The sequence below is a fragment of the Epinephelus lanceolatus genome, chromosome 14, assembly GCF_041903045.1.
Source record: "Epinephelus lanceolatus isolate andai-2023 chromosome 14, ASM4190304v1, whole genome shotgun sequence".
NCBI classification, from domain to species: Eukaryota; Metazoa; Chordata; class Actinopteri; order Perciformes; family Serranidae; genus Epinephelus; species Epinephelus lanceolatus.
In genome coordinates, this window is record NC_135747.1 from 7,949,475 (window position 1) to 7,964,384 (window position 14,910).

Here is a 14,910-nt window from a genome sequence, read left to right on the forward strand (position 1 = left end):
TGCTATATTAAGTTGAATGATAAGTTAGATGCTGAGGTGAGCGTGAAGCTTTCAGTGCCCTCCAGATGCTTTGCCAGATGATAATAAATTTTAATGTGTACAGTGGACAAATTAATGGAGAGGTTCATCGCTGACAGAACAAAACCTAACTTGATGGAAAATAAAGATATTCATGGTAATTTAAAATGATAGCATAATGACCCATATTTACAATGTACTGACTAAAATGTTTGACTTTCTATGTCAACAAATTTGAGAAACAATAATGAGATATTAACTATAGTACTTATGAGAGATCTCACAAATTTGACGTGGTATAGCTTAATTTTGATTTGCAAGTCAGTAAGTTTTTTATCATTATTATGTCGGTCATTCCTGAACTTTTTGTCCATTTTCCTTTTCTTTGTGGAAGTAAACTGCCTTTTTAGCTGTCCTCATTCGCTAATACTTATAGTCAAGGAGTAAATGATGAACGTTACATGTCACACAGCTGCTAAAACTGAGCTCACGTTTAAAAAAAACGACCGACCTCGCTTCTTTCAAACCCAACAATAGTGCGCATGCGCCAAATTGTGACGTGTCAGGAAAGTGTCAAACAGAGGGATGTGAAAATGATCGGAAACTCACTAGATAAACTTATTAAGCTATTAACTAGTCGACCGCAGAGGCAGTTTGGATAGGACAACCACTGGACTCTGCTGTAGGTATACAATTTATAGTCTAACCGCTTCTCTTAAGTTAAGCAGAGGAACATCGGTTTAACTCACTTTTGAACCCGCGACATTGATCGTCGAGCTAACTTAGTTAGCGACAGTTGAGCTAACGGGAGTCGGTAAAGTAACGTTAGCCAAGCTGGACAGTAATGTTAGCATGGTGACCGGCTTAGTTAATATTAACATGTAACCAGAGCGAAGCTGGCTCTGTTAACGTTAGATAACCGCTTAGGTTAGGTTTGTCGTCCGTCTTTCATTTACTGAGCGTTCAGCACGGTATCCAGCCCCCGGGTAGCTGGCAGCAGGTCTGATAACGTTACTAAAGGAGAGGAGCATGTCTCGGAGGCGGCTGGATAGTCGCAGCGGGCCAGCTGCGGGGCTGCTCAGCGAAATTCAGACCCCAATCAGCACGGAGCCGGTGGAAAGTGTGTATGAAATCACCGGAGAGCTTGGAAGGTGAGTCTAACTGATAAAACTGTTGTCCCGGGACTATCATGGTCCATGAGAGTTTGAGAGGGTCTCCTCTGGGCATAATGCTGTCTGCAAGAGGGTTAAAAGTTGTTCATTTATGCACTTAGTTATTATACTAGGATGTCAAAGGGTTGGGAGATATCGAGTATAATGTTTGTATTTGAAATTAATCTGGATGTTAATGTGAAGCCCAGCTGGTATAGACATACTAACAGGACAGTTGTATTATAAAGCTTGACAACTGACAGTACTGAGAAGAGTCTTATAAAATCCAAAAGTAAGGAAAGCCTGACTGAGACTGTCATACTAGTCGATTTTTATTTATTATAACAATCAACTTAACGGTAGGTTGTATGCCTACTACTATTAAGTATTTTAATTTTAAAAAATTATGTGTATATGCCATACATGAGTCACAATCAGTGTATTGATACATAGTTACAAATGACAGTGAGTCTCTGTATTATTGAAACTTAGACTAAAAGATACATTGTCAACACAGATTTAGACAACTTTAAACATGAGAGTAAAAACACAACAACTGCTACACATGTGGCAACAGATACAGTTAAAGCAAGACTGAACAATATTCTTCGGCAAATATTAATGTGCCCGTTATCTAACCAGTCGTAATAATGTACACTCAAGTCTGCACTGTTGCTGATTTCTGTATTTGCATACACGAATAGCACAGATCATGTATTTCAATGCACTAACTTTGACTGCATTTGGACTCAGGGCTGTAAGCATTAACCACTATAAATACACAAGCCTTGCAGTGCCAGAGGACCTGACTCGATCGTGCTACAGTAGACCATTGTCATGTGTTTAGCACTGTGTTTGTGTGCCATGGCAACAGCTGATGGTTGATGATCATATCCTAAGATATCTGAGGTGTGTTTGAAGTAATGTGTCATGCAGCATGTACTATATAATTCAGATTTCAAAACAGGAGGAAGGAAACAAGCGCATGTGGAAACCAAAGTTTAGAAAGAAGAAATGGCACATGCCACTTCTGTTCACTTATTTGTAATTTATCAAAACAGGAAGTTCTGAGGTGCAGTACTTTCAAAAACATGAGGGCAATTCTAGTTCCACTTTTGACCCCCAAAGGAATGTGTGATTCCCAGCTTTGGTATGACATAGTCTTACATAAATGAACAGTGAGTAGAAAAATTCTGACGGTGTTTACCTATCGCTTTGTCAGGCTACAACTTTCAGCTATATTTATTGTCAATTAATCTGTCAGTATGTCTTTATGAACTTGGTTTTTCATGCATTCATCAGTATTTTCTATATTAATATTGTATGAAACAACTGTGTAACATGACGGGACAGTTGTAGAATCAAGAAGACAGTAACAGAAGTCCAATTTTAAAACTGGTTTTAGCTCACTGTTTTGGCTTTACAGCCTGAACATGGAGTTAATGGTTAGTCTCAGACACACTCCACAACCCTTGTAGACAGCTCTTCACAAAACAACTTTATATTACCTGCCCAGCATCAAACGTAAGACAAAGTTAGCATGTAGCTGGTTAGCTTCTATTCCAACAAGCTTAAGAATCATAAATGTTTGGTAGACCAAACCAGGTGAAGATGAGTTTACCATTCACAAGGAGTGTTATTCAACCCATAAAACAGGTTGTACAATGTCACTTAGCCTTGTCAAGAAAAAAAAACCCATGATGACATCATCAGTGCTTGGAGACTACAATTATTTTTACAGAGAGTACAGTCAGTAAGTTATTGACAAGAGGCATCAAGTTTGAAAGGTGTGGGTATTTACCAGGCAGGGAGGGTAATGCCTGTCACAATAACTACTTTTGGTTGACAGTATATTGTCCTGGAAAAATTGCAATAAACAATGTTACTGTTGTTTTACCACCATGTTATGCCTCTGATTATAATGATGATATATCAAAAAAAAATTAATTAAACCCTCTCAAGAGCAAACAAGTTTTAGTTTTAAAGAATATTCAGAAATCGGAATGGGGATGTGAAGAAAAAGATTAAAATATCCAAATTAAATAGAATAAAACCCTACAATCAAAACAATAAATAAAATAGACTCTTAGGCCCTGTTAACAGAACTTGCACTAAATATGAAGCATTTGGCACAGGGGTATAAAGACTCATTGATAACAGACAATGTAGTGCCGATCCATGCTATTTGGTCTGGCATCATGCTGGGTGAAATGTCGGTGACATTATTGTGTAAACAGACACACATGTAAACAGAAAAATTGGTGCATATCAAATGCTCAAACTACATGAAAACATATCTTGTAACAGTGAAGGGTGGTGGTGCAGAGGAGTGGAATAGTTTAGCACCATTGTTCTGTTCTTTAAGAGAAGTCCTTCTGGGTCTGTAACCTTCACAGCCATTGCTCTTTGGTTCTTGTAATGAAGTTATTTTTGGATTTAAATTGTTTTTCTTGTGTCGCAGTCATTGCAAGGCCCTGTGGAGAAGTGTTTCCACTAATTGCATATCAGCTGAATGCAAACTGTTTTCTTTTTTTTAGAGAGAGGAAGTTAGTTCTAGTTCTATAAACAATGTTAGAGTTTATAATTTTGCTGGCCTTCTTGTTCAGGTATAGCTTAGGACATAAAGTATTTTAAAAAAAAAAAACATAGACTTAGTCAATATTATGTGTCATAAACACCACATTAGCACTCCGTGTTTTTGATAATTCTGTACTGTTGAATTTTTGGTTCTCAGGTTCATCAGCCATGATGAATTATGACACCTAAATCTAGTAGATTGCCACTCGACTTGTATCTTCCCAGTCTTGAGTAACAACTCAGCAATTTCACCATTGATCAAGATATGGCAGCAGCATTAACACCAAGCTGTTGGGAATGTACTGGTTTTAGATAACACACAGATGCTATCTAATGCCTGTTATTGTATAACACCATTGTCCCAGTGCTGCAATCATTTACAAATAGCCATGTCATGAAGGCTGGGAATATATAAGGGGTGGAAATCACCAGAGCCCCTCAATTCAATGTTATCACGATACTTAGGTCACGATGCAATATTAATGCCATTTTAAATGTTTTGTGTTGGAATAACATATATTGCAATGTATTACCATCTTTCAACTGCAAATGAATTGGGATGCACAATAATATCGGTACATCGGGGAAAAAAAAATAATAATAATATCGGTACATCATTGGTATTGGCCATCAGAATCAGCCAGTTTTCTTATTTTGGACAATGAATGAATATTACATACATAGAAAAGCATTGTATTTCATGTCTCCATCTGGTTGTGGGCCATCACAATAAGTGTATGTATGCATAATATGACATTAATTCCACTACAGGAGAGACTTGATGATCACCACAATTAGGTGGGGGGAAAAAGTAGATATATCAATATCGGTATCGGCTATTGGTCAAAAATCCAATATTGTGCATCCCTACAAGTTAAGTAAAAACTTTGGCAACATCTGCTTTTATCTAGTAAAGTTTTCAGTCTGTTTACCTCTCTTTAATTATATTTATTACAGCAACGTGTCTTAAGTGGACTGAAAAAGCAATTAGAATAATTACCACTAATTAAAAGGGAAATGTTTATTTGCAATATTAATACTTTATGTAATACAAAATCAATACTTGGTATCCCTGTATCGATACAGTATTGCCATGCAAAATATTGCAATACTATGCTGTATTAATTTTTCCCCCACCCCTAGAATATACAGTAATTTTATTAATATCACTTATTGTATTTTATTTTGAAAATATCATGGAAGAAACACTTTGTCCTCATTTAACATTATTAAGTGAGTAAATTTAGTTAATACTACCCAGGCTGCCTTTGCCTCTCCTCATTACCATCCACTTTTAATGTGAGAAACATCAGCTTGACAAATTGACCTGTGATTTTCTATGTCTCAACATTTATTGTGAGACATATTGAGATTGAACTTTTTCTTAAATTACATATTACCCAACCCATAAATGCAAAAACAGGAGAAATCAAAGAAAAATGAATCAAATATGGAATAGTCTGACTTGAGGATCCCAGATTCTATTATATTTTGTTCATGAAGCTGATTTGTGTCTGACTAAAGGGTGCCCATTAACCACATGTCCACTTTTGCTTCCTAGGGGGAAGTTTGCTGTGGTCAAGCGTTGTGTGGAGAAGGCCACGGGGAAAGTGTTTGCTGCCAAGTTCCTACGGAAGAGGAGGCGAGGTCGAGACTGCCGGGCAGAAGTCATTCACGAGATGGCCATCCTGGAGACAGCCCGTAACAACACCAGAGTGGTCAACCTGCATGCTGCTTACGAGACAGATCACGACATCGTCTTAGTGCTGGAATAGTGAGTTCACAAACAGAGCCAGTGACATATTCCTTCACCTTTTTAAATTTATATATGTTTCATAATACATAATCATCTTTAAACCAGCCTAACACTGACTAAATGTTTCCACCACAAACAAGCAAAAACATGCACCAACAGCACTATAATCCTGTAAATGCCTTTTGAAGGGCAAAGTCCTGTTTGTCCAATCTTGAAGAGCTGCTACGCTCACTGTTTTTCATGTAATGCTCATGCTTCCTAACAGGTTTATCAGGATTTGTTTCAAGACCAAAAGGCATGTTAGCTAAATCACTACACAGGTTGAGCTGAAACTCCACATCTGAATAACCTGAATTGACTTTTTTTGTACCGTCAAAACAGAAACTAGGTGACCCAGATTGTAAATTAGAATACACAGGGGTTGTCTTGAAGTGAATCAATTCAACAACTAACTTTGTTGATCTAACACAGCCTGGACAACTGAACAGAAAGAGCCTTGAGAAATACCCAGTAACCTGAAATGTAATAAAATCAGGTGAACTTTGTACTCTGTGTACCAATTTAGGGCTTTGTGTCAACTTTGGCTGCTGCTCTTACTTACAGTGCTTTCAGTGAGTAAGCAGGAAGGAGGCAGCCTTTTTGCTCAGTAATACTTTGCCAGGACATGTAAGATCAAACCAGTGGCCCTCTGGCTGTGGGTTTGCCGGTGAAACCACTTAGCCACCTTGCAATCATGTTTTCTCAATTGTATACACTATATTTCTGTTTCTTTTGTGAAAGTGCATTTACTGCTAGCTCACCAAGCTCAACTGAGCCAGCTATTGTTACAGCTCAGCTGAGGAGGACGCCATTAACGTTTAAATCTTGTGCTGTCACAAGCACGAGCCTCTCGTCCATGAGCAGATTCACACTTGCTTCTACACGGTGAAGTAGTTGGCGGGTGTAGTTTGGCAGAGAGAAAATAGTTCCTACATGAAACTGCCCACAGTGAGGTCTCAGGATTATCTTTAGTAACTGGGTCATGATCTCTAAAAAGAGATATTGCTGTTGAGTTTTTCAAATATAGTAGCGCAATCTAGTTATATTGGAGAGATGGCAAACATCTCTACAGCCGATATCTCCAACACTCGGCAACTCACCAAAACAATCTAGAGGAAAAGTATATAGTTTTAATTTTTCAGAGTCACAGAATTGTGTGGTATTACTGCCCTTGGACATTTTAGTAGATGAGCATTTCATGAACAGTGTGTGTCTGTGTGTGTGTCTGTGTGTTAACAGTGTGTATTCTCTTTGCCCAGTGCTGCCGGTGGAGAGATATTTGACCACTGTGTGTCTGAAGAGCTGCTGCCAGAGGCCCAGGTCACTCGTCTGATGAGGCAAACACTGGAGGGAATCCACCACCTCCACCAGAGCAACCTGGTGCACTTAGATCTGAAGGTCTGCACACACATGCACACAGAAAATCACATGCATTAATGTAGCTGGAGTTGAGGGAATCTATTTTTACATGTTCACTTGCTTCACCACAAACTTCCCCCTTAAGTGCTTGGCTGTGTATTTTTTTTTTTAGAGCAGTTGTGGACTCAAAACACCAATTTCCTTGCTTCATGACACAGTAAAGCCTACAACTAGGATTTTAGGTGGTAACAGAGCCCTTCGCCCAGGGCAGATTGGGAAAGCAGGTTTTAAAATGGGTGATTTTTACACTTCTGTAACATTAGCCCTTTTCGCACAGAGATTACACTATAGGTCTGTTACTAAGTCCCTTCTTCATGCTGCCATTGTATTTTTACACAACAGCAACACCACCATGCTGCTCCAGTGTTTGATTTTAGACAGCATGCCAGCATCACAGAATCAAAATAGGCATGACAGGCATGACATTAACTGCGATGGCCCATAGTGTGACATATAACATATGCGTCTGCAGCATTTTATAAGCAATAACAATCACATTAACATGACAATAACAATCATTTACTGCTGCTATGATATTGTGACTGATCTTGTCCTCTGTTCGGAGGGTAAGGAGCTCCTGGACCTCATTGTTTGTCCAATTTGCAGACATTTTTGGCTGCCGTTCCTCTTCTTTGAGTTAGCTACTAACTGCTATAAGCTGCTTTTTAAATGTCCCGTGGTGGGTCGCATACGTAACATGTTATCAAAATGTCACACCCATGTCGTACATGATCCCGTCCTGCTGGCTGTCCCATTTATACAGACCTTGTTTCGGTGCTGTTACTACCACCGATACTGGCTTAAAGGCAAGACAACTCTATCCCCTCTGCCCTCATACCTTTTATACAGACTGGCGAGGCAGCATAACAGACATGAAATTCCCCTCCTTGAAGAGGCAATGTAAAAAGGGGCTGTGTAAATGAAGGCTTTGTTACCAGGCCACAGTTGTGGATGGATCCTCATGTTTAAGGCATTTACAATGAAGCTAATCTAAACTTAACTAGCGCCAGAAATTTTACATGGCAATTTATATCCATATACAGTAGATGCTAATTGGCTTCATCATCACCAAATACATTGGTGTGTTTGGTGTAAACAAAAGGAGAAAGTACTGAGTGTTCTCTTGTAGAGAATGATACAATAATTGAATAATAGCAGTGTTTACACAGTGTCATATGGTCAATATATTTTCAGCACTCAAACAAATAATCACGTTACAGAAAGGTAAACACCTCTCCCCTGGAGAGCAAAACGTTAGAGAAAGTGTTCAAAGGGAACTTGAGCTATTTAAGTTTCACAATAAGTTTTAAGTGTGACTTTCCAGTAGTGCGACTTTCCAGTACTTTCCAGAGGTCTTTACGTGATGTTCACCACGTGTTTCCTCTTTGTTTTTAGCCGCAGAACATTCTCCTTACCAGCCTGACTCCTCCAGGAGACATTAAGATTGTAGACTTTGGCCTGGCACGCAGATTGGGTGCGGTTGGAGAGCTCCGAGAGATTCTTGGCACACCTGAATACGTGGGTAAGGTGATTTTCATAAAACAAGCTTTGATTTCTCAAAGACATCAGACAGGAGCAGCCATCACCAGCATAACCACATGAAAGCTAGTAAGAGTCAGAAAAACTCATCTTGAGTGAAACCTATCTTGTGTAATGCTAATGAGATGCCTTTGTAGGTGTCAGAGAAAATAAATACCTCTAGTGTACATTAAGTTTTTATCATTAGCATGATTTCCCTATGCTTATAGAGGAAGGCATTACCTTTTAAATACAACCCTGCTGTGACACAGACCTTGAAACCTCGGCCTGTCTTGTTTCATGTTTAGCCTTCCCATGTAAATTTTCCTCTGGCAGCTCCTTTGTGGGTTAAATGTGGTTGTTTTGTACATTTCTAAAATAGATAACACAGAAACAACAAAGACAAAACATAACTCCAAAGCCAGTAGTGGTAAAATGAGGTATGCATTGATAGAGGGAATGACAAGAAGACATTCTTGCAATATTGAATGACAAAGGACTTTTTATTTTTCATCCAGCTCCTGAGGTCCTGAATTATGAGCCAATCACAACAGCAACTGACCTGTGGTAAGTCCATTCTTGTTTAAATGACAGTGACGTCATTGTGGTGATTTGAAAGAGCATGTGACCGTCATTTCTATCATTTGAACTCTGTAAATGAAGGTGATCCATTGCAGTGTAAAACCACAAAGTAATTCTGCAAAAGCTAATAGCTGTTTACAGTTTGGATAATTATTTTAGTGGTCACCTTTGTTCTCATGTTTGTGGCGGCCTAAATTATGAAATAGGGCTTTTTTATAGAGTCATTTACTAAATGAGCCACCCTGTGTGCCCTCTGGTATTCAGCCCACAGGCACTCCTGTACATGTTTTCACTGTGTCATTGGTGTATGTGTGTGTTCCTCAGGAGCGTGGGGGTTATAGCCTACATGCTGGTGACGGGCGAGTCTCCGTTTGCCGGGGACGACAAGCAGGAAACGTACCTGAACGTGTCCCAGGTCAATGTGGACTACAGCAGGGAGACCTTCTCCAGGGTGTCTGAGCTGGCTGTGGACTTCATCCGCAAGCTGCTGGTCAAAGCACCAGAGTGAGTAAAAGACAGTGTGTGAACTCAAACTCAAACCCTGAACAGAAACACAGTTAAGTGATTTCGTTTGAGTGAAATCAAAATGGAATGTTAGCACGGAGCTGTAGACAAAAGGATGAGATGGTTTTCCACAAGGCAGCCCCAACCGTCATTTAATATTTTACTTTGGACCAGCTATGAAGAATTCACGCAGATCAGCAGCTGCTAATAACTAACAGCCACCAGCTAATGTTGACTAGTTTCCTTCCTGCTGATGTCAACATGGATTAACTGCGTCCTTTCATCCCAATGGTCTTTCAGGGGAGAACTCTGTTCATCCCAGACATGTTTTCTGTTGTCCCTGGGATGACAGGAGACTGTTAGCCTTGAGCCCTGCTTTTTGCAAAATTGATGTGATACAACAGAAAATCATCAGCCACTGCCACCAGTGAATGTCATCTTATTTGCCGATAGGCTGATGCTAGTTGACAAGGCGAATTACAGCTGATACCGATATTTGGCTGATAAATCTGTGCATCCCTAACACAAGTATCTTTTTGTTCATATGAATGTGCTGATGAAGCAAGTACACCACCTCCAGACATAATTTTGACTGTTCTTCATCATGTCAGGTTTTCTCTGTTTTACTAAGTTTGGTCACAAATGTCTTAAAATCCATGTTAGTGAGCACGCCTCTTTCAATATAATCCATCCACCTTACAGGTGTGACTTATCAAGATGCTGATTTAACAGCATCATTACTACACAGGTGTGCCTTGGGATGATCACAATAAAAGGCCACTCTAAAATGTGACATATGATCACACAACACAATGACACAGATGTTACAAGTTTTAAGGCAGCGTACTATTAGCATGGTGACTGCAAGAATGTCCACCAGAGCTGAATGTTCATTTCACCACCATAAAATGTCTCCAATGTCATTTTCCTGAATTTGGCTATGTATCCAATCAATGACACAATAGAACAAGTCAGTTACAATGAAGAACTGCTGTCAGGTGAAGACCCTGGTGAGCACAATGAACTCGCAGATGAGCTTCCCAGAGACGTTTTCTGATGGTTTGTGCAGAGTGGAGTGGCTGGTCTCAGATGATCTTGCAGGTGAAGACACTGTATGTGGAGGTCTGGGGCTGGTGTGGCTACATGTGCTCTGCAGTTGTGAGGGCGGTTGGATGTACTGCCAAATTACTGAAAACAACACCGGAGACAGTTTATGGTAGTGAAATGACAATCGGTTAACAAGCATCGGCTCTGGTGGACATTTCCTGCAGTCAGTTTGCCAATGACATGATCCCTTAGAAACGTATTCAGTTGAATTTTTGTTTAATGTAGATTGTACAGGAATAAGTTTGGTCACTGTGGGCTCTTGGAAAGTTTGATTGGCTTTTCTTTTTTTATGTAATTTTCTGTCATTTCTTAGACCAAATTATTAATGGAATAATCACAAATATAACCAGCATATTAATGGGTTATAAAAATCATATATAGCTGCAGGCTGCTAGAAGTGTTTAATGCTGTGCTCTGACCACAGGGACCGGCCCAGCGCTGCAGAGTGTATGAGCCACCCCTGGCTGTGGCAGCTCTGTCTGAGCCCCGAACCCGCTCCCACCCGCACCATCCGCGACAGGAGCTGTGGCATCAAATGGGCAGCCCTACCCGAGGACCCAGAAAACAAGGAGAACTTCCGTGACTCACCTCACTCTCACGCAAAAAGGTTCCGCTCCGAGGAGGAAACACCCACAGACGGTGACTTTTGAAAAAGCGGGTGGAATTTAAGTGAGCTTTTAAAAAATTTTAAGGCTGTCTGCTACCCACCACTCAGAAGTACTTAGATTGTGTTTCTGTTCCACTAATTTGCAGAATTTCAAGATGGCCCACTCAGACCAAAGATAACAAGCTAAATTTTAAGATCTGTCACTGATCCATTGCTGTTAAAAAGTGTGAAAATTGTACAGTATGTCTCAATTAATGCAGTGTGTGTTTAACCTCAAGTATTTAATACCTTGTTAAAGTCTCTGGTATTTTCAAAGGGCTTCATAAGCCCACTCTTTGTTGTGTCTGTACTGATGAAGGCTAGTGTGGAGTATTTCTAGGGAAATCTATGCAATTCTCTGGTGCATTTTAAATCTATTTTCTCCGGAAACCTTAACAAAGTTTATAACGTTCTGCCTTAAGGTTTATGGTTAAGTGTTGTTAGTCATCTGTGCTTCAGCAGAAATGTGTGATATCGAGATAAGCATCTCCGCAATGAGGAAGTGTCATTATGTCTTTATTTGCATGTTAAAGAGAATTAGGGACAGCTGATCTGCAGCATTATGGGAAACCTTTTGACTGAACCTCTAGGCTCTGTGGTTGGGTTCATGTCATTCAGTCACAATTAAATTTTAGGTTTATAAAACGTGCTGCTGTATTTCACATCCAAGCTGCCTCTCGACTTTAAAAACAACCAGCAGAAGGGCAGAATTACACATGAGTATATAACATTACTTCTATGTTTGCATAGTTTTTCCATTGCATTTTCAACTGTTTTATCCAAGGCCGGGTGGCAGGGGCAGCAGGCTGAGCCAAGTACTTCAGGTGCCCCTCTCCCCAGCATAGTCAAACTGTCATTTTCTCCATGTCTGAGACAGCATGAGGGATTAAATTTAGCTCAGAGTTTTAAATAAAACTCTCTTAAATAACTCCAAACATAGCATAGTCCCCTTCCAAAGAACTGCAAGGCTTTTTGGAAGAAGCTGCTTTGACAGGTAGGCTCAACATGAGCAACAAACAATGGTATTCATGGCATTCTTTTATATCCTTTAGTAAGATAGAATCATGAAACTGTACCGGCTGAAAAAAAACAGTGACTCATGCAGTTGCTCACATGCCACACCCGCACTTACTCAAATGATTTCCTCACTGAGCTGTACAGTAAGTTCCTCTTTGTTAAGCAGAAGAAGAGAACCACGACTTTAGCACTTGCTTCATAAGCACACGTATTGAACTGATAAGCAAAAGGGGAGCTATTTCTGATAGTCTGTATGTTTGCTTGTCCTTGAAAGGTTCACTGTGTTTCTCACCAAAGCCATTCAGTGTCCTTTCATTAAAAAGCTCCAATAGTCCAGTTGGGTCAGGCTGTCTGAAGTCCTATATTCCTGTTGTTTTCATCTCAGGGCATGCTGCTCACTCTCTGCTCACTTTGTTTTGTATTCTTAATGTTATTCTTATAGGCTTATTATTGTTATTATTATTTATGCGCTGGACTTACTTTATATTTTTATGTAAATAATGTGCTCACGTCTTATAAGGAAGCGCTGATTGTGGCAGGAGAGGATGATTATTTAAAACAAGCTGGTGTGGTTCCAGTGGAATGAGTAATTACTGGAAATGTTTGACCGCAGTGGGTTGGGAAGATGAAAGCGAGGGAATGGTTTTGAGGTGGTACTGAGAAGTAAAGCAAGAGATGAGTCAGATGGTTTTAGTCAGGAGGAAGGTGACTAAATACTGGAAATGTGTCAGTCTTAGAAGAAACGTTAAAAGGTATCGTTTTTTGGGATTTAAGTGTGTTTCCCAAACTACTCCTTTAAGTTCAGGTGTGGAGTGTAAAGATATGTAGGCGTGAAAGGCTTTTTAGGTGATGAGAAAGTGGGAACAATGATTTCAGAGATGGATGTTTGTCCCAAAAGATGACAGAACCACTGTTTAATGTGAAATGTGAGGTGCTGTTGATTCACAGAATTCGCCATCTGTTGTTCACTTTGAATGGAGAAAAAAAAAATCTCACCTCTTGTAAAAGTGCAGTGCTGGCAACTCTGAGTGCTCTTAATCTCCAGTGAAACATTCCTCTTTTTGTTGGGAGGTGCCGAACCAAATAAGAGCACATTGTGTTTTTGTTTGTTGTTGTCACCAGCTGGTACAATGGCCTTTGTGTGTGGGAGATGGGCGTCTCCAGCCACGACCATGCTCTCATCTGTATGCTGTCATCCTTAGAAACTGGAACACCACACTGTAAAAGGTTTTCATCTCAACGAGTAATCTCACTGAGTTTGCAGATTCCACTTGAGCTTGTTGTAAGAATAGATCTGGAGAGTTTATCTGTCTAATAGTGTCAGGTGATTTCTTTTGCTACTGTATGAGGAAATAAGCTTGAATCTTACTTCATCTCAAGAGTTAAGTATTTTCATAGTCTACTCTGCTTTTTGTAATACCTCTCCAAACAGGTGTCGGTGTAAATAATCTTGATTCAGGCTGAAATGATGCGACTTGATACTTAAAGTTTCAAGTTTAAATTTGTACAAAAACAAGCTAAGCATTCTCTTTCCTGAAGCATCTGTAAAAACAAGACTTAAAACTTGATGAGCAGCATAATTTGAAGAGAAGACGGATTGTTTTGCAGTGCAGTGATGTCAGAGATCTCACTTTGCAGGATGACGAAATGCTTGACAAAGTGGCTCGTGTTCGCAGGCATTGTCCGTCTGTCACTTGAACATGACTTATGCTGGTGGTGTTGATGTTGTTACTTTATACAGCTATTGTACTGTGTTATTTTCAGCAGCTAAGTCACTTGTGGCCTGTGTGTGTGTGTATGTTTGTGTGTGTGAGCACTCATTGTCTGAGCGGGAGGTGCTCAGCTCTCACTCAGGCCGTCATCCTCGAGAAGTGGAGCACCAGTAACATCAGGTGACTGATGTCACCCAACATTCCTGTTTTGTTCTGTGTGAGAGTGAAGGATACTGTAGGTTACAGTCAAACCAGCCACAAGCACAAGCAAATAATTGTTCAAGAGATGTATGTTTATTTTGCATTTTATATTTTTTTAATGTATGAGCATTCTGATTGCATCTGAAATGACTAAAAAAAAAAAGACGTAATCTTTATTGTATTCTGATCAACTGCAAGCTAATATGTAGGCATCACAAAGCAAACTGAAAAAGCTCATTAAAGGTTGTAGAAAATATCTTACGTCATGTCTTTTTTTTTGTTGTCTTGGGTCAGTCCAGTGTAGTGTGTCAATTTCCTGCTCTCTACTTTTTCCACACTGCTGCCACCTGCTGATTCAGGAGAGCTGAAACAAGCTCCACTCCATTAACTAGTGTCAAACACTTTTCTCTGTAGTATCCTCTCAATCACTGGCTGAGAGTTAACAGGGCAAAATAGCATAGTGACAATGTATACCAATTAGCAAGCAGGAAATTCAAAATAATGCATGTTGTCTTGGCTGTGCACTTTGTAAACACCTTAAAAGCTTCAATCTTATCTGTCCATTAGAACAGCGCAGCATACGGCAAGTAGTAAACATAATGGAATGATTCGAAGTTACATTCAGCAAAATGAGTTAACAGCCATCAGCATAGTGCAAAGACG

General features: G+C 39.8%; 1 protein-coding gene across 1 annotated transcript; it reads left to right on the top strand.

Annotated features, from left to right (window-relative positions):
• The first annotated feature begins 570 nt into the window (after positions 1 to 570).
• On the top strand, positions 571 to 12,407 carry stk17b (serine/threonine kinase 17b (apoptosis-inducing)). Its single transcript, XM_033617238.2, has 7 exons — positions 571 to 1,169; positions 5,308 to 5,520; positions 6,801 to 6,939; positions 8,356 to 8,482; positions 8,997 to 9,045; positions 9,385 to 9,564; positions 11,096 to 12,407. Exons 1-7 carry the CDS (start codon positions 1,048 to 1,050, stop codon positions 11,319 to 11,321), a joined length of 1,056 nt encoding a protein of 351 aa, XP_033473129.2. The 5' UTR covers positions 571 to 1,047; the 3' UTR covers positions 11,322 to 12,407.
• Positions 12,408 to 14,910: the final 2,503 nt, after the last annotated feature.